The following is an 18,895-nucleotide window of genomic DNA, read 5'->3' as shown; positions in this document are numbered from 1 at the left end:
CTGGGAGTTTACAAACCTTCCCTTGGATTGTTTTTCCTTTCTTCCTGCTGCAGTTAATCAGCAATTTCAGGAAGCCACTTAATTCCCAGGAGGGACCACATTTCTTCACATTTCTTTGGACGAATGACCCGGACTGCCCAGCCTGGATTGCAAGGTAAAGATGTGCTTGCCCAGAGTGCCTCTCCTGCGGTTCTCTTCCTCTCTGATTCTCTGTCTTGGGTCCACGTGACCATGTGACACACCAGATACCTGGCATTTCCCCAGGGCCAAAGCGCCAACTGGTGTAAATGTGTTTGACTTCATGGCAGCAGACTCCTGGTTTCCTGCTGCCAAGGCTGCGTTTAACCTAAAGTTACCCTTAGGCAGGGCAGGGCGGGTTACTGGGGTATGAGTCAACCAGCTTGGCATCTCCTTCTTTTTTACTCTTAAAGGTACAGGAATAGGGCATAGACAGTACGGTAGACCATAGAGATAAGTTCCAGGAAACTTTAAATTGCAGCCAAAAATCACCCAGACACAGTGCAGTCGGATTCACTTCACTTTTATTATGAACAAACACAATTTCAGATCAGTACAACTAAGCTTCAGAGTTGATATTAATAGAAATTATTCCAAAATTATTCTTAGGTCACAAATAACTACTATCCCACATAAAAGGGGAAAAAAAATCCCACCCAATCAAGGAAAAGGTACCTGTGTATTGTTTCCATGGCAATGAGTCTATGTATTCTCAAATTTTGTCTGGCTAGTTATCCACCACTTAGCCAATGGATTTATTCAATCTCTCAGAGAGAATCATATCGATTAATGACAGCATCCAGGACGCATGGTTCATGATGGACACAAGTTCACGGTGGATACTGCTACTTTTTATAAAAATACTCAGGACTTAAAAGAATTCCTCTGCTGAACGATCCCAAAATGCTTTATAAAAAGCATTAGTCACGCCTCAAAACTGCCCTGTGAGGTAGGTCAGTATTATTATCCCATTTTAACAGAAGGAAAACTGAGGCACATTATAGTTAAGTGACTTGCCCAGGGTCACATAGCAAGTCAGTGGCACAGTGGTAGGAGAGGCCCTGGCCTTAACCACCCGCGTAACATGGACATCTTGTTTTCTTTAACCTTTCACGCTGACCCATATGAGCTATACTTACAAAGAATACACTCAGGATACTAGCAAACCAAGGAGAAAAAGTTTCCATTTTAAATGCTACAACCATCTTTTAATCTAAAAAATATTATAAATCAAATACATTCAAATTACTTCCACCCGCCGTCAATGTGGGCACTTAATAAAAACAGCCCTAAGAAAAGTTTCCAAAATGAAGCCCTGAAGGGAATCCTGCGAATAGCTCTACTGATAATCCTCCAGCCAGACCCCCTTTTCTACCGGCCACTTCTGTAGGGTCTCAGGTGCAAAGGAACTCCACGGAGGGAGCGAGGAGGGAGTGAGAGCAGGCTCATATGCAACACTGATTAGAAAAGATGTAAGGCACCCAAATAAGTTGTCAGCACACCCACAAAGCGAGGACTGTTAGAAATTCAGACTTGAGTTTCTGGATCATTAATGCGTCAACTGAACTCAGCTTTAGAATCTTGAAGAAAGTGTTCTTTACTCGCAGACACCCCTCCACCTCCACATTCTCCTATACGGAGGGGCCCTCAGCCTGAGGACCCTGTCCAGCCTTGTGTAGGGTCATGGTATGGGTCAGATCCCTGGGACATGATTAGAATAGAAAGATAAACTTGTTTTTGGTCCAAAATTATAAAGCAGGCATCTGATAACCTGTGGAATTAAAACCACCCAACAGGCATTTCCAAGGGATAAGTCCACAAGTCAGCAGATCTGAACTACAGTGATCTTCCATTAGTCTTTTCTACTGAGAGGAACAGCTGAAAAGATGAGGATGCCTTTAGTCCAGGGAACCCCTGTAGCCTCTGTCTATTCAATTAATACAGGAAGAAAGGCCCTCTTCCCTTCCAGTATTGGGGCTCAACAGCGCGCAGAACATTTGGCCTTGTACATTTCCAATCTTTCATAGAGTAAAGCCAGGCTTTTGCATTGATGACCGAGGTACAGGGACAGGGGCAGTCCAAGGTTCTCAAAACACTGACGCTTTCTTCAGACCTCTTCTACACTACCGTTTGCCCTAGGCTGTGTGGTGGGGAATGCTGGTTAGTTTGCCGAGCAGAGATGCTGTTCAGCAAAGTTCATGGCATCTCAGATCCCAAGTCTGGGCTTTGCAATACACCCTAGCTCCAGGGAACAGGGCCTCCTTTTGCGTGAGGCACTTTGGGACTTTCCTTTGCTTCTTGTGCTTCCCAGTGAAGACTAGGCTCCCTCCTGCTCCTACAAGCATTGCACTGTCCACTGGGAGCTCGGACTCGGGCTGGGCAGGCATACCGAGCGAGCAGGGGGCATCTAGCATGCTCTCTTGTTCTGATCCAGACAGAGGAGGCTAAAAACAAACCCTTTTTTTTTTTGGCTCCGTGGCTGGCTCACTGGCACAACACGAGCCTTTGGCCTGGCTGTGCCTCATGAGAGACAGTGCCCGAGCCAGGGATGTTTCTAGTAAGGTTTGCCAGCCTCCTCTTGAGTCATCAGTGTGGAGGGGAGCACAGGGGTGTAGGTGGAGAGACTCTGGAGGCCAAGTGAAAGTGGCAGCCTACTGAGCTTTATAAAGAGAAACAGTGGTTCAGTGACCCTGAGCATTCTGTCTGCAGGAGAGGGGGCTGCTGGTGAGCCTTAACCAGCACTGCGTCTGAATACATACAAAGGAGGCTTCCTGTCCGGAGAAAGAAGAAAACATCAGGGAGGAGACAGGACCGGTAGGAGAAAATGGACAGATAAGGGTAGAGCCAGGAATCAAAACCCACAGTAGTTAAGAGATTCCTACCTCGCCCCCCAGGCAGTCCTATACTTTACGCTAAAAGTTAACTGAGAAGGAATGGGAGAAATGGTTCAACACTGCGGGGAGAAGCCTTCTGGTTTGTCCTCATTCCAAGGAGAAACTGGAATTCATGAATGAACCTAACATTTAACTTGTTTGTATAACCGGCTTCCAAATCAGGACACCCAAAGACTTCCTCAGTAGTAACCTTCTGAATCCCCTGGCAATGTGTTCTCAGAGCCCTTCTTTTGTAAAGTTATCTCTTAGGAACTGCCAACAGATCTGGCCCTGAACCTCTCCATCTCCTGTCCAGCAGTGAGAGGAAAGTAGACAACCCACCTAATTTCTCCTCTTCTTCAAGCATCCCTCTTTCAGAGGGAAATACCCTAAGTGAATTACTTTAATGCTCCAAGCAGACTGTGTATGTATATATATTTTTATGTTGGACCCAACTCCACCTCTTAAAATCCTTCCTTTTTTGGAAGACCACTATGCTCACCACTATGCCACAAACACATTCCTTTTTTGGGTGTCTGGAAATGCTTCAGCCACCTTATTACCATGATGGGAGCCAACTAACAGCCCGAAGATGGCAGAGCAGAAAGACAAAAGAATTTTGATGATCCCATGATCTGCTAGATTTGCCAATTCTGGAAACAACCAACCTCAAGATTTCTTGTCATAAGGAATAAGAAATCTTCCTGTTATTAAAGGAAAAAAAAAATCCTTCTCCAGCAGAGACCACTTTTACTACAAACTAAATGCTTCTTCTTTATCCCCAACCTAAACTACATTTGGGACATTGAGATCTGCTTTTGTGTTCCAGCATTGCCAGGCTCTGTGGCCATTCCCTAGTCAGAGTCAGGAGAGAAAGGAGACATGCTGTCTGGTGAGGCTCCAAGTCCTCACTAGGCAAGCAACCGTGTGTCCAATCATAGCAGGAGCCTCTTGCCCTGTTTCCCACCTCACCCCATCTTTACTTCTCAATCATACCATGCACGCTAACTCTCTCCCCTGACAGTTTACCTGCTTTAGAAGCTTTGTGCCAAATAAAGTTATTTTCCATTCCAACTCGCAAAAGCCTGAGCTGAAGATAATTAACAGGGGCCTTCCCAGAAGGTATGTTCTCATACCTCTAGCAAGAGCCACCCACCCTAAAGCTCAGGACAGCTCAAGGAAAGAGTTATGTGGGACAAAGACCACTAATTTTGGACTACAGAAAGGTTGGCTAGGCTTTGGAAGCTGGACACCCACCCATGAATGACCAGCTGCTTGCCTGGGAGGCAATGAGCGAGGAGAGAAAGGAAGGTGATAAGGACAAAGCAAAGAAAAGGACAATGAACTAGAAGAGAGGAAGAGAAGAAATAAGAACCTCAGCTTAGCGTCATGAAGGCAGAGTTGCTGGCTTTCAATTTTAAAAGAATACTGTACTGGAAAGGGTTAACATCATCATCTTTAGCATCCTGGTAGCATTATTCAGTAGTTAATAAACAGAACATTAAACCTCTGCCCGGCTGGCTTTTGGAAAAGGAACCCAAGGGACCCCAAATTCAGCCACTCTTGGAGCTTCCGTCTCCAGTTCTTTTAATCCTGGCCAAGACGACAGCCTTGGATACTTTCTTCCGGTCGTAAGCCAGCCCGAGGGCAGCCATGCAATCGATAAAGAAGGTGGTGAAGTTGATGTGCCAGCGGTACTCACTGGCAGAGTAGTCATAGGGGAAGGAGTGGTGGTAGTTGTGGAAGCCCTCCCCTGGAACAAAAGCAAGGACAAGGGTTACGGAGCCGTCTCTGCACGCCAGGGACCTAGTAGACGACCTCAAACCTAGCAGAAACTTGCTGTTGTTGGACAAAGGAGCGAATCCAGTCTCTTCGACTCTGAACCAGATTGATCGCCTCGGAGGCGTCTTAAGAAATAACTGGGGAGACCTGGCCACCAAGCCTAGAAAGGAGCCTGTGTCAGAGGAGGACCCGCGATTCCTCCCAGAGGATAGGCCGACTAGAGAGAGAGATGGCTCTGGGCTGGGAAGGGATTTCAGGTGGGAAAGTTCCCTAGGTACTGGTCTGAGACGCCACAGGCTCTTGGGGTGCACGTGGACGCGTCTGGGTGGGGAGAGGAGAGAGTCCCGAAGGAAGGACTTTCGCCGCACTTCTTATAACGACACGCCGGGGAGAAACAAAGACATTCTGCTGTCAGAAGAATTTCAGTAAGAGGTAAAGCTTTGGGAACTCCACAGACAGCAAGTTCTCCGACCCTTGGCAGGACTCTTCTTTTTGGATCGTATTCAACAATTAACAATACTGACCCTTCTAAAGCTAGGGGAAAGCTGGGTCAAGAATAGCTAATAAAAGAGCGCGGTAAGCCCTTTGAAGATAAAAGAACCCCAGGAGAGTAGTAATGATATTAATAACAAGCAAGTGAAGGAAATCCTACAGAGTAAATGACACCACTCAGGGCAAGTCAAGGTATGTCCTCTCCCTGTGACACCTGATTATTCACAGTGTGAACTGAGTAGGAGGCTGGGATAACCACAAGGCCAAAGGTACTGACAGGGTTACTAATTTCCATAAGTGGCTTTGTACCAGGTCCATAGAAGCACGAACCAGGCCTCTACTTAATCAGATTTAAAATGGAATCAGATACACACAGAGCCGAGAGAGAAAAAAGAGGAAGGTCCACCGATGGAAGAAGGACAAGACTTTGCAACTGGGGCAGCAAGATACAGCCCAAGAAAGGCTCAAGGGAGGAGGTTAGCTTTGGCAGAGAGAAAATGAACATGTGACTGTGGGGCAGGTAACTCAGGAAGAAACAGATTAGAATGGCAGAGAAACAAGCCACAGGAGAACAAAGGTGGAGGTGATAAGGGAGGAGAGCAACAGGTAGCAGAGATGAACGGTAACTGAGACAAAGTAAGACGTTGGCCGCCATTCTGAGCTGATGCTCATAAAGAGGCTGGAGTTGGGAAAGCTCACTATAGACCCCGTGGCGGCCCAGGACAAATCTCATTCCAGAAACTTCCATTTCTATGAAAATCTCAGACTTACATAGCCGAGGTGATTGACTTCAAACATGGTTCAAAGTAAGAATAGGTACGATGGTAGAAGGTGAGATGCATGAAAGTGCAAAAGAGATAGGAGAGAATGCCTTAGTCCAGATAGTAGAGATGACTGGGGTTGAGAATCTAAAGGAAGATTTTTAAAGAGAGAAAGTGAAGGTTATGCCGTGGCATGCAGAAACGTGTGCGCCAGTGAGGTTGCCTAGATATACTAGATGACCAGTGGCACTGACCACTGGTGAGGAAGAGGCCACGGGTTCTGCTTAAGGAAAATAAGTTCCAGGCCCTGATCAAGGTCTATATTTAGTTGAAAATAGTGACAGAAAAAGAATGGAGACAGATGGTAGAAGCCTGTTGTCTTAGGCTCTGGCTAGTGGGACAGGAACGATAGAAATCAATTCATGAATAGTCAGCATTAGATCAGTGAGCAGGTATTTGTGAGCAAACTACGGGCTTTACTGGTGGTTCCCTAAGCCACGTTGTGGGGAAGGGCTGCTCCTAGCACAGAATAGAAGCAGAAGAGAGAAAAAGAAAGGACAAAAGAGATAAGACTGATAGGTGGTCATTAAGGGCCATAAACAAGTGCTTTGATGTCCTTCCTATTGGCACCACCAAGCAATACGACATGGCATACACTTCAGCTCTGGCCTACCTGAATATGGCAAGAAGAGAAAACAGAAGTTGACTGAATTTAATTACAAGGAATTATTCTACATTTTATATAGCATGTTTATTTCTTTTTTTTTTTAAGATTTAAGATTTTTATTTTATTTTATTTTTTTTGAGAGCGAGCGAGCAGTGGGGAAGGGCAGAGGGAGAGGGAGAGAGAATCCCAAGCAGACTCTTCAGTGAGCTTGGAGCCCGACATGGGGCTTAGTCTCACGACCCCCAGATCACAACCGAAGCCGAAACCGAGAGCTGGACGCCTAACCGACCACGCCACCCAGGTGCTCCTATATAGCATGTTTAAATATAAAACACTAGGCTCACTGCCCACTCAAATGATCCTTTTATTCCATTTCTGCATTCCCTGCCCCAAGCAAGACTTGCAGTCCAGCACAAGAGGTGACTGGAAAAAAGGAACACCCAAAGGGGTTTATCATACATAGCGTCTGCGAAGGTTCCGCACCTGAAATCAAATGCACTGCTGTTCTTTACCCTTTTCTTTTTATATAAGACCTATTGCCCAACTCCAGAGAGTTTTTTTTATATATTGTCCCTTCGTTTCGTAGTGGAAAACCAGACAGAAAAAAGTCCTAAAACAAGTTAATCTGGTTTTTCTGGCTCCTCGCCTAATACCCGAACCAGCAGACCACTAGAAAGGGTCTTGCTGTGGACTGTGGACTTACCTGCAGCTCCCAGGGAAACCAGGATATTCTCTCGGGGGCTAATGTTCTTGTCGTAAGGGCGATATCCATAGAGGTGGGCAGCACTGTTCACCAGCCACGTGGCATTGAGCACAACGGCGTAACGCAAGAAAGTGGCGACGAACAAGCTGTGTAGAAAAGTCTCACCCCAGAAATACCAGGGCACAAGGGTGGGCAGGATGAAGCACATCAGCAGGATGCCGGGTTTGTAGTACCTACATCGAGAGACCAGACGCCAAGTCAGAGGAGAGAGGAGGGCTCTTGGACCCACCTCATTTTCCTCTGCCACTGGTGGGGCTGTCTCTTCCCTTCTACCTGAGCACTGTGTAGCCCAAGGCAGAGAAAGAGGGGATGAGGGAGGGGGGAATCTTTCGAGAATGTCCCAGTTTTTAAAAAATGAGGTAGTGAGGGGTTAACTGATTTTTCTAGGATCGCACGGGTAGGAGCCAGTGGAGCAAGGATTGGAAGGCTTGTCTCCAGCCTCTGAATCCATTGTTCTTTCTGACTATAGCATAATGCCATCTTGGTAAAACAGATGAGGTCCAGATTACCAACTCATAAACTGAGTTCTCCTTCCCAGGCTGTTTTTCCATTCTGCCTTTAGGCTCCTTTCTCTTTCCTGTTCATGTTTTTTGCAGAGTCTAGGGTTCGTGCCTTGCCCCCAGGTCCTGCTAGCCACCCCAAAATCGTTCCTTTTCTTCCTCAGAGAGGCACAGGGTGTCCTTGATGTGCACAAGCCCTCTGGAGGCCCCATGCCATTCTTCACTGTCTCAAATGTAGACCATGCCATTGACATTCCTAGGGAATGCATTTCCTGCTTCTCTTCAGCAGCCAAGTCTTATACTCTTATATCATTAGTATTCCCTGCCTCAAACTTTCCGTTCCTGCTGCTGCTTCCCTAGCACAGATCGCCGTTAGCTCCTAACTTGTGGCCCTGCTTCTCACCTCTTTGACTCAGTGTTTTTTTTCAACCATCCCGAGAGTGACCTTTCTAAAGCACACCTCCAGTTATGCCACATTCCTGCTCAAAAAACTTGTAATGGTTTCCCACTGCCTATTGAAGTAAATCCTAAATCTGCTTTTAAGGCTCTACAAGAATAGCATCAGCCTCTTTCTGGTCTTACTTCGACCACACTCTACGCTTCCAGCAAAAGGCCTTTGTTGCTGGAACATGCTTTTGTACTCTCCCTCCCTACACACGCCTGTGAGAATCTCTATCCATCAGTGGATTCCAAAGCTCCCTTCTTCGTAAACCCTTCCCCGATGTCCCCTACCACACTAGCTCCCTTTCCTTTGTGCCTCTCATTGGTAAAGAAAATATCTCGCCACATATCATAGTTATTCAGATCCTTGGTTTTCCCTCTGCTTCCCAATAAGCTACAAACTCCTTGAAGGTAAGGATTGTGACACATTTGTCTTTTGTATCTGTGACTGTCCTAGGTCAATAAGTATTTGTTGAATCTAATCGGTTTAATTACGAGAGCTCTGAGAGGAAGAACAATAGTCCACGGCCATGAGCCTGTGGGCTATTAAATATTAGGGTTTTAAATTGAATTTGGAACATGCAAACCCAATAAATTTCTCAGCTTAAGTTTATAAGCTCTAGGAGAAAAAAGGGAGTTCCCCAAACACTAGATGCCCAGCTCCGTCATTGTTTCACTCACCTTCTCTGGAACATCACCAGCTTCTCAGCTTTTAGGTCAGACAAGTCTAGCAAACCACCCTTCTCTTTGACGGCTGGGTGTTTGCGTACAAGCAGCCAACCCACGTGAGAGAAGAAAAAGCCACGCCGGGAATTGTGAGGATCAGCATCTGTTTCTGAAAACTTGTGGTGGGCACGGTGATCTCGGGCCCATTCATACACGTCGTTCTGGAGGGACAGAGAAGAGGAATGTAGGCCTGGCGAGAGATATCGTCTTAGGGGAATTCCAACGGATAGGCAACTCTACGAGCCCCTGGCTCTCAGCCCAACCTCAAAAAATAGGAGTCATGCAGTTGCCCCCTCTGCTCCCCCAACTTGCCACTGAAGCTTAAGTGGAAAAGCAATTTAAAGTCCCAGGACACATGAATAGGACTAGCTTCTTGAAGGTTATATGGTGGGCAGAATGGAGACAGATCATACAGAGCTCAGTTTCATTAGAAAACCACATTGCAATCCTTCAAGCAAGAAAAAATGTTGGAAAATGTCCTCACGGAATGCCAAACCCCTGGGCATGGAGAACACGAGGCAGGCAGCCTTGCATCCCAGGTCCTGGTTGGTGGGTGAAGCGTCAGGGAGCTCCATTCTGACGCCTTGCATCCAGATCATGGCCAGGCATAGAAATCATGATCTTGGCCACATTTCCAAATGACCTCTGGGCTCCTCTGGGATTCTTTTAATACCTTAAAGGATGTGCCAAATCTCTTCCTTTGCCCCACAAAGACAACATCAGGAGCCCTCAAGGCATAAAGTGCTACGACCGAGAGGATTATGTGACTGTGGCAGGTACCTGGGACACTGCCACGAAGAAGGGGATCAATTTGGTTTCTTTCCTTTTTCCTCTTGCTCCCAGCTAAGCTCCACACCACCAGCCATCTTTTGTCGCTTGCTACCCCTTAACAACCAGGAGTTCCCTTCTCCCAATTCCCTGCATTCTATCTCTGCTATAAACTTTCTGCCTCAACAACCCTCAATATTTGACTTAGCCAGCCTGGCAGCCCAAGACAGGACCATAATGTTGGTCTACCTAACTTCTCAGGGACGCCATTTCCTCATCTGTAAACTGGGGGTCATAGTACCTACCTTCTAAGATTGTTGTGAGGATTTAACGAGGTAATTTACGTCAAGGGCTTAGAATAGTCAGGCACATAGTGCTACAGAAGTATTTGCTCTTAGACCTAAGAACACAGAGTTCAAGAGTCTATGCAACATCAACCTCAATCCCGTTGTGGTGGAATCCTAAGCTTTTCACCTAAAATAGTGAATTTATCGTCCAGCATCTGCCCAGGAAACCAGGGTCAGTTCCTGGCTTATACACTATGACCCCTTACAATAAAGGACCACAACGGCCAAGACTGCATGATAACAGAGGGACCCTAGGATCAAAAAACCATCCCATGACACTGAGACTATTACCTATGTATCTCCCACTTCCCTTTTCCGGTGTGGACTTAGGGACTGGGGCTGCACTTGAGGTGACCGTAAGGGGGGAGGAAAGTCAAGTGCTGCCCAGGCGTGGCTGCTCTGCAGGTGCTGAGCTTCTCCATTCTGCTGCCGGACCATCAAAAGAGTGGACAGCAAAGAGCTGAGCAAAGCCAGCTTCTCACCTGGAATGCCATCGTGTTGGCAAGGATCAGGAAGAGCCTCAGGGGCAGCCGAGCTTTGTAAGTCCGGTGACTCCACAGGCGATGAGCTCCTGCCGTTATGCCCACAGCACTGATCAAATAGTAGAAGAATCCTGCCGGGGGGGAAGTCAGTGTGGGTGGTCGCGATTCAGGGGAAGCACTCACCTGCTGCTCTCCCGTCTGAGTCTGTGTGTTCTTAGGCTCTGGGTGAGGATTTGTTTCACCCTGAACTCCAGGGATGCCTTGGTCTCCTCTGTCCCTTCACTTTTACTCCTTGAAAAATACCATCACTACCCAATCCTCTGGAATTAGCTGAGTCTCAGGCACTTGAGAAAGGCCGGGCAGAGAAGAGGGCTCTTACCACCCAGCTAGCTACTTGTCATTCTCCGTCATGAGGGACACTGTCCCCGGTCCTATCTCCTTTGGCCTTCAGCTAACCTTTTCCAAAGTTTTAAGGACCACAGACGACTCCTGCGAATCTCAGGACCCATAAGCAAGGGCAGTATTAAACTATTTGAAAGCTAGTATGGTCTGAGCTCTGACCAATTCCAGGGACCCTGGGCTCTCAGGGACACTCACAGGGCTCTGAACTATGGCTATTTACCAACCAGTATAAAAGCATTTAAATATTCTAGCAGGCAGTGCAGTCCCATCAGGGGAAAATCTGCCCTGTACCTAAGTCATATCTGCACAGTATCTTAAGCTTTGCCAAGGATTTTATCTTCTCTGATTCCTTGAATACCTTGAATGGGGTTTAACATCCTCACTTTGCAGTTGAAGGTTAAGTGTTTATCTATGGTCACATGGCTGGTAAGAAATGGGAGCCATGGTTTGAAACCAAGTTTTCTGTCAACAAGCACTCTTTGTTCTTGCTGTCCCATCCACCTCCCCAAGATATGCACATGGTTCCTGCGTCTCTCCTCTGCCCCGTGCCTTGGTCAGCCATACTCCCTCTGGCAAGGCTAATTCTAGATAGTGCCCCGATATCCTCCAAGTGTTCGGTGCAACACCCCAACACTGTCCTGCCTCACCTTTCCTGTAAGCCTGCAGGATCTAATCTCTCGATGATAGCGAGAGATAGTCTCTAACTGGGAAGTGGGCTTCTGGGTATACCCGTCTTCCTCTGTTGGCTCTAGCAGGCAGGGGCAGAGACCTTGGTAGAGCGGTGACTGTTGACAATGTTTCATTCCTAGGGAAGCAGCTGGAAACAATGGATCCTCAGTGGCCACAGAACTTAGTCGCAGTCGGAGACACTGCACATTGTCACAAATTGTCCTGTGTTCTTCTCCAGCCATAGATACCAGTTTCCTAAACAACCCCCTGCCCCCCTCCTCCCCTAACCCTGTCTTCCTCCATGCTCTCCTACCCCTCCTCCAGGATCTGGAGGAGAGCCATGGAGCCAGAGTCTGTCCCAGCAAAAGTTCTACCCAGAGTCCCATACTCTGTGCTGGCATTAGGGCCCCAGGTGATTTGCTGGCCTCAGGCCATGTGCTGACTTCTTCCAGATACAGTATCTGCCTGCGTCTGCACCTGGAAAGTGACAGTTTAGCCACAGCCCACCAAACACCAAGGAGGAAAGAAAATGGCTTTGGGCAGGAAAGCAGAAGCACTCAGCTCAGAACAAAGGAAGCTCCTAGGGTTGTTTCATGCCAGAGAGGACCCTGGCAAGTTGACTCAGTGCCTAAGATCCTAGTATTACCAGGGGCATTGGGAAAAGAGCCCATACACTCTGGTGCCTTTTCCTATCAACCTCGAAAGCCTATCTAGTAGAAGATCTTAAGCCAGTTGGAGAGTCACATCTCTATTAATGTCCAAATTGTCAGCCTAAGTAAAGTCTCCTAGTTTTGACTCCAAGAAAGAGACTGGAGAAATTTTACCCCTTGGCCCTCAGTGTTGCCAGAGATCTCTTTTCAGCCCTCCCCCTAAGGGCTCTTCTGAGAGGCTCTCAAAATTGCTCAGAGTCATGAGAAATACTGGAATCACAACCAGTTGCTAATTTAACACTGTCCTTAGGGAGAAAACAAGAAAAGGTGAAGCCAAGCTCCTAAACTCTGCAGGTAGACCTCTGACCCTCCCCTCCCCCTTGTTCCTTAACATGGACAAGTTCTGATTTCCCTTCATCCAGCTGGTCATTCGGTCAGCTAAGTCATCTACCACATGGCCCAGGAACAGGAAAAAAGGTCACCGTCCAGTCCCCCTGGGCCATGTTTCTCTGTCCAAAGGCACAGTACACATCCATGGACAGGGCACCCAAAAGCTAGCAGGTACAGCCTGGGTTTGTGGATCACCCTCTGCCCCCTGCACCAGCAGCCAAGGTGGGGAGCGATGAGCGGCAGTCTGGCCAAGCTCTGGGCTTCACAAGGCCTACAGGGCGTCCTGAGGCTGGAAGGGGCTTGCAGGTGACAAAAACTACTTGTGAAGACTCCTCTACTGGGGAGAAGGGGTGGAGACAGGAATCCACAGTCTCCCTGGAGGATCCTTATCCCTGCTCTTGACCTCTCCCGATACAGCTGAAGTTCTGCTGGCTTCTCAGAGGGGCAGAGAACACACATCCCCCTCCCCTCCCAAATAGAAGAGCTCTTCCTGGTCTGCAGATGAACTGATTTCCAGAGCCTGGCCAGCCCCAGCAATGACACACATATACTCTAAGGAGAACTACCTACCTAATCCTAAAAAAAGTACTGTTGTCCCAGTTTGTACCTAGAAAAATTGAGATCCCAAAGAGAGGGGGTCTACCCAGCTGCATTTCTGTCTGTGGCACTCAGGACTTCCCAAGACAAAGCTCCAGGGACCAGATCCTACCACTTTTAGACCAAAGAGGTCCTGGGGGAATCAGCTAAAACTTGGCCTACCAGCCCTTCGACACAACTGTCCTCCAAGAGTGCAGCTGTCGGCAAGCACCCCATACCCAAGACGGTGCTGGAACCCCTAACGTGGTTTTCTGGAGGACAATCTTTCCTTTCTCACCAGCCGCAGAGAGGGCCAACGCAGAGCCCCTGGGACACTGGAGCTCTCTGCTCCCCCCTGCCCTCCCCAAGTCAGGCTTTGCGTGGCGGAGGTGAAAATGCCTGCAAAGCACATGTGTGTGTCCAGGGGGCAGGGCCCTGCCATCAGACCATACCCAGGCATCCCCGAAAGAGCTGAGCTAAGGGCAGGTCAGGGACAAACTGGGAACTGTCTCCCGCACTGCAGCAGCCTCGAGGCTGGGGCTGCTGAGGGCTCTCTTCTCTGTCCCTGGCAAGGGGGGGACTTCATGACATTAGGAGAGAAGGGCTGGAGCAGGCTAGATGGGAATAGGAGATGCTTCCTTGACCTCATTTCATTCCCAGAACATGTTCATTTGGTGGCATGTATTGCTCCCTGGAGACTTAACACGGGAGTCACAGAGCAACACATCTGTGTAACCTGGGTTCTACAGGAGCCTTCTTGGTCCGTCTGTTTAACAAAGGAGCCTGGCTGGGCCAAGGACCAGGGCAAAAAAGGATTTTGTGAATAACCTCTTCTCTGTTCCTCCCTCTTCCGCCAACTCTTGTCCCGAGCAGTTTCCCTTGCTATGCTATGACTGTGCTCAGCATATCCCCCCTGGAGCTGCTGCTCTGCTGCCATGTTCCCAGGCCTTCCAGGTCGTGGCCTTGAATCTTTTGTGGCTGGCAGGGCTGGGACAGGCAGCCAAGCAAATGACTTGAAACAGGGAAAGCTGACTCTCTGGCACACATCTACTCATTTCAAGGCCTGCAGCACATGGTCTCAGGGCTCTCTGCCCAACACCCACATTGAAGGACCCCCAACCCCCCTTGGCTCCATTCGCAGCCACCATCGTCAGGTCACCAAGACACATGGCTGGGAAAACCTGGGCCGGGAAGGGCTGTTGCCTCTGCTCTATGCAAGATCCTACCTTATTGAAGGAGTAGGGAGAACCAGGGGTACTAGGTCGGAAGAACAAGGGAGTCTCTTACCCCAGATACAGGTGTAGATCTTGCAGGCGGGAATCAGCAGGATCCCATACAGGGCTCCCAAGTGTAGCAGAGACATAAGGATGATGTTTCTCCAAACATACTCAACCTTGGGCTTTGGACCCTCCGGATCCTTGTAGCTTGGGTCATAGATGTCATCTTTTAGTTCAGGGCGGATGTCTTCTTCCAAGTATAGAGAAGGCTTCTCCAACTTGCCTCCTCCATTCTGCAGGATCCTGGAGGGAGGCGCTGTGATGGTGGTGGTGGTTGTGTAGGAGCTAGAGATCTGGAGGGGAGAGGAAGCAGAGTCAGGAGAGGCGAGGACACGTGCAGTAGCCCCTGCCACTTCACTCTCTACTCAAGCTGGGGGAATGGTGGAGTACAGACACAGACCCTGTCCCCAAAGCCCGCATTAACTGGGAGCCCGGTGCGCCCCTGATGGAAGAGAGGGAAGTCCCCAGGAACTGTGCAGATAGGTTGTGGAGGGTAGTGGAACCTCAAGATGAAGGTGCAGTAGGAAGGAGAAGTAAAACACTCACACCCCTAAGAACGCACAAAGAAAAACCCGCATGCACACAGACATAAAAGTACGACCGGGTTTTTCTTTAAAGCTTAAGAAACAAAAGTTGGGGAACAAAGTCCGCAAATTACAATCCACATTCCCAACAAACTGAAAGCAGTACAACTCGCAAAAGATGGCTAATAGTCCGCGGAGACCTCAACGCTCTCGTCCCCGCAGCGCCTGTGAACCCGCGGTCTGGGGCAACTGCTCAGAGCTCACCTCCTCTTGCAGCAAGTGGGCCGGCATCTGGGCTCTCGGATGCTGGGATCACTCGCCCGCGGCTGAAACGGCACAGCGCAGTTCGGGACAGCCCGCACACACGTAGACTTCGGTTACCGAGCCGGCTTTTGCGCGGTGACCCGCGGCGCTGCTCTCGGAGCCTCCTCTGCGCGGTGCGCGCTGGATCGGTGTCGGGCTCCGATCTGCGGTACGTGGGTCTACCCAGGCTGGGGATTTAAAGGCTAGAGCTGGCCGTGGCTGACCGAGTCCCGTATTTCCTCAGACCCCTTTTATTCGCTGCCAACAAGGGGCAAAGTGCGCGGAATTGGCTCACCCTGGGAGACCCGCCTGGGCGGGAGAGGGGAGGAGACAGAGCCGAGGCGTGCTGCGGACTGGAGACGCGCAAACAGGATGCTGCAGACACACCGCGGCTCCGCAGCCGCAGCCCCAGCCCCTGCCCCTGCCCCTGGGGAAATGCTAATGGGCTTCTGTAGAATCTGGCGCGTCATTGGCCGAAGGGAATTTGGTGCCACCTCGTCCAGCCCTTGCCATTGGCTGGGCGCAATCTGCTGTTCCCTCGGCCGCGAGCTACTCGCTCCCCCTCCCCTCTCTTTCTCCTGCTCGGCTCCGCTTTCACCGGCCGCTGGGCCTTTGCCGGAATCCCGCGGCCTCGGAGGCGCTGGGAAGCCTTCCCTCCGCTCGCGGGAGAGGACCGGGGCCGGGGGTAGGATGGTGGGGGTGGGCACCCGCCCGGGACCGGCCCCCCGCACTCGGCGGCCGGACGGGCCCCGCGGAAGTCTCCCCGGCAACAGCGGGGAAGCCCCGGGCCCGACCACGGCGCGCGGCTCGCTCCCGCCTTCCCGCTCGCAGGGACGCTTGGGAGGGCAGACGTGGCTTCAGAGCTGGGGTCGCGAGCCCAGGAGGCCGACGGGGTCCCGCCTGACAGGGGGCATGAGGGACAGCTCCCCGCGCGGAGCCGGGCCGGGGGCCGTTGCGGAACAATGGCCCCGCTCCGCGCACCAGCCCCGCCGTGCTAACCCGAGGCCTCCGCGCGCGCGCGCGCGCGCGTGCCCGTGTGTGTGTGTGCGCGCGCGCGCGTGTGTTCGCGTGTGTGGAACTGCACGCGCGCACGGTGTTCTGCCACTGGGCGCGCCCAGCAGGGGACAGTCACCGCCAGGCACAGCGCGGCGGGGGGGTGGGGGGATCCCATCCCTCTGCCCAGGCGGCTGGGACGTGTGCGGGATGTTTGGGGGTTCTTCAGGCTGCCAGGTTGTCATTGGGGATCGCCTTCAAGGAAAAAGGCAGGAAGCGCAGGCACGTGCTTTCACACAGACGCAGGCCCGAGGACTGACTGGTACGTGCCGCACAAGTAACTAACAGGTATCGCATTATTACTACAAGCCAAGTCACAAGGATCGTTTTATTTCATCCTTACTGCGACCCCGGGGAGGTGGGTTGTCTGTTCTAACCTTTTAAAGATGAGGAAAGTGAGATACGGAGCGGTTAAGGCACTTGTTTCTGGTCACAGCAGCCAGGAGCTGAGCCCTCAAGTCTAGGTCCGTTCCCAGAATCCCCAGTCCCTGAGATGCTCTGACCTCGCTGACCTGTCCCTCATGCCCCCCGTCTTTCTGGGCCTGTGGTGCCTTGCCATTCAGAGTTAGCTCAGAACCAGACAGGGCATGCATTCTCCCAGCCTCCTTCCACACCCAGGCCTCCCCAAATACTCCCCCAGGATCCTTCCTCTGAGAAGAGGAGAAAAGAAGGAGCTCTGGGCCAACCATTGGCTTCTCAGGAAGAGAGGCACCTGGGATTGCCTGGGAGGAGGACTAAGGAGCTCCCTTGTTGGCCACTGGTCTCAGGTTAGGCCAACTCCCTGGCCAGTCACCAGCGCCTCCATTCCGGTCCTGGCTCCCTGGCCAGTGCAAGAGTCTTGAATGAGACTAGATATTTCAGTTATGGACAGCCGGTCTTGTCATAGCTCAGAAGAGCTGGGCGTGGAGGAGAGAAGTCTGTGCACATGCTGCTCCTCTTCAGGCTTGCTCTGCAGTGTCTCTTGACTTAATTCCTCTACCAGTCACAGGGTTATTCCTCAAGGGAGAAGATCCAGAGTTTCTTGCGGGCTGGACCCTTAATTGTGCCTGAAGAGGGCTCTACCGCGGAGCCATCCATCATGTTCCATCTTCCCAACTTTTTCTTCCCTCTACTCTGCCTGTCCAAATATTAGTCACCATTCAAGGCAAATTCAACTCCATCCCTTTCTTAAATCTTTCCCTCAACTTCACCATCAACTTCACCACTGCTGGACATTCTCTCCCTCCTACTTGGGGCCTCCAGAGAGTTTATGGCATCATTTATGGCCCTTCTTACACAGACTTAAGAATTATCACCTGCATGTATCTTATCTCTCCTATCAAACCCCCAGCTCCTTGAGACAAGGCCCCTGCTGCCATCTTTCATCTGTTTCATGGGGCCTAGTAGGAGGGAAATGTATAGGAAACTTTAGGCACGGAGCTGGTTCCTGAGAATAAAGGAAGTCACTGTGCATTTGCGTCATACTGATTGTGGCAGAAGGAAACAGTAAGAGGGCTCAGTACTGTTCTTAAAGCTGGGGGTGGGATTCAAAATAGGAATCTCTTAGAAAACTAGGAATAGAAGGAAACTTCATTAACTTGATACAGAACATCTACAAAAAACCTGCAGCTAATATTATACTTAATGGTGAAATATTAGATCCTTTATTGCTAAGATAAGGGAGCAGGCAAGCATGTCTGCTCTTACCTCTTCCATTCAACATTGCACTTAAAATCCTAGCTAGTATAATAGCAAGAAAAAGAAATGAAATGCATAAAGATAGGAAAAAGAAAACTGTTATTATTTGCAGAGACATAATTGTGCATACGAAAAACTCTATGAATTCTACCCCAAATTGCCAATATTGGCAAGCAAATTTAGAAACGTCAAGGATACAGGGGCGCCTGAGTGGCTCAGTTGGTTAAGCGACTGCCTTTGGCTCAGGTCATGGTCCTGAAGTCCCTGGATCGAGTCCCACATTGGGCGCCTGCTCGACAGGGAGTCTGCTTCTCCCTCTGACGCTAACCTCTCTCATGTGCTCTCTCTCATTTTCTCTCTCTCAAATAAATAAATAAAATCTTTAAAAAAAAAAAAAGAAAGAAACGTCAAGGATACAAAGTCAAGATAAAAAAAAATTTCCTTCTGTATACTATTAAAGAATAATTGGAAAACAATATATTTTAAATATATTTTCTTAAATAGCATCACAAATACCATATAGAAAGGAATAAATCTAAAGAACTATTTGTAGGATATCTGCACTGAAAACAACAAAGCATTTTTGATAGAAATTTAAAAGTTCTTAAAGAACTAGAGGGAATAAGAAAAGATATATACTATGTTCATGGATGGGAAGACTCCATGTTGTTCTGTAGATTAATTTAATCCCTATAAAAATCCAACAGGTTTTTTTTTTAAAGAAATAGAGGGCGCCTGGCTGGCTCAGTCATTA

General features: G+C 49.4%; 2 protein-coding genes across 2 annotated transcripts; one reads left to right on the top strand and one right to left on the bottom strand.

The window, feature by feature from the left end:
* Positions 1–525: 525 nt before the first annotated feature.
* Positions 526–15,812, bottom strand: SCD (stearoyl-CoA desaturase). Its single transcript, XM_032432363.1, has 6 exons — positions 15,373–15,812; positions 14,595–14,877; positions 10,621–10,751; positions 8,979–9,184; positions 7,297–7,529; positions 526–4,644 (listed from the first exon to the last, which is right to left on the bottom strand). The coding sequence occupies exons 1-6, from the start codon at positions 15,397–15,399 to the stop codon at positions 4,445–4,447; spliced, it is 1,080 nt and encodes a 359-aa protein (XP_032288254.1). The 5' UTR covers positions 15,400–15,812; the 3' UTR covers positions 526–4,444.
* LOC116649505 (translation initiation factor IF-2-like) lies at positions 15,784–18,347 on the top strand. The gene has a single exon (XM_032432365.1). The coding sequence runs from the start codon at positions 15,784–15,786 to the stop codon at positions 16,747–16,749; it is 966 nt and encodes a 321-aa protein (XP_032288256.1). The 3' UTR covers positions 16,750–18,347.
* The last annotated feature ends 548 nt before the right edge of the window (positions 18,348–18,895 follow it).

This window comes from Phoca vitulina, unplaced genomic scaffold (assembly GCF_004348235.1).
Source record: "Phoca vitulina isolate PV1807 unplaced genomic scaffold, GSC_HSeal_1.0 scaffold48, whole genome shotgun sequence".
NCBI classification, from domain to species: domain Eukaryota; kingdom Metazoa; phylum Chordata; class Mammalia; order Carnivora; family Phocidae; genus Phoca; species Phoca vitulina.
The sequence above is the reverse complement of the archived record's forward strand: the minus strand, read 5'-3'. Positions and strand labels throughout refer to the sequence as shown.

Coding starts and splice junctions, on each gene's coding strand:
- SCD (XM_032432363.1), bottom strand. CDS start 15,399: ATGCCGGCCCACTTGCTGCAAGAGGAG. Junction 10,752..14,594: donor GATCTACACCTGTATCTGGG/GTAAGAGACTCC, acceptor CCCCCCCGGCAG/GATTCTTCTACTATTTGATC. Junction 4,645..7,296: donor GGTTTCCCTGGGAGCTGCAG/GTAAGTCCACAG, acceptor CTTTTGTTCCAG/GGGAGGGCTTCCACAACTAC.
- LOC116649505 (XM_032432365.1), top strand. CDS start 15,784: ATGCTGCAGACACACCGCGGCTCCGCAGCCGCAGCCCCAGCCCCTGCC.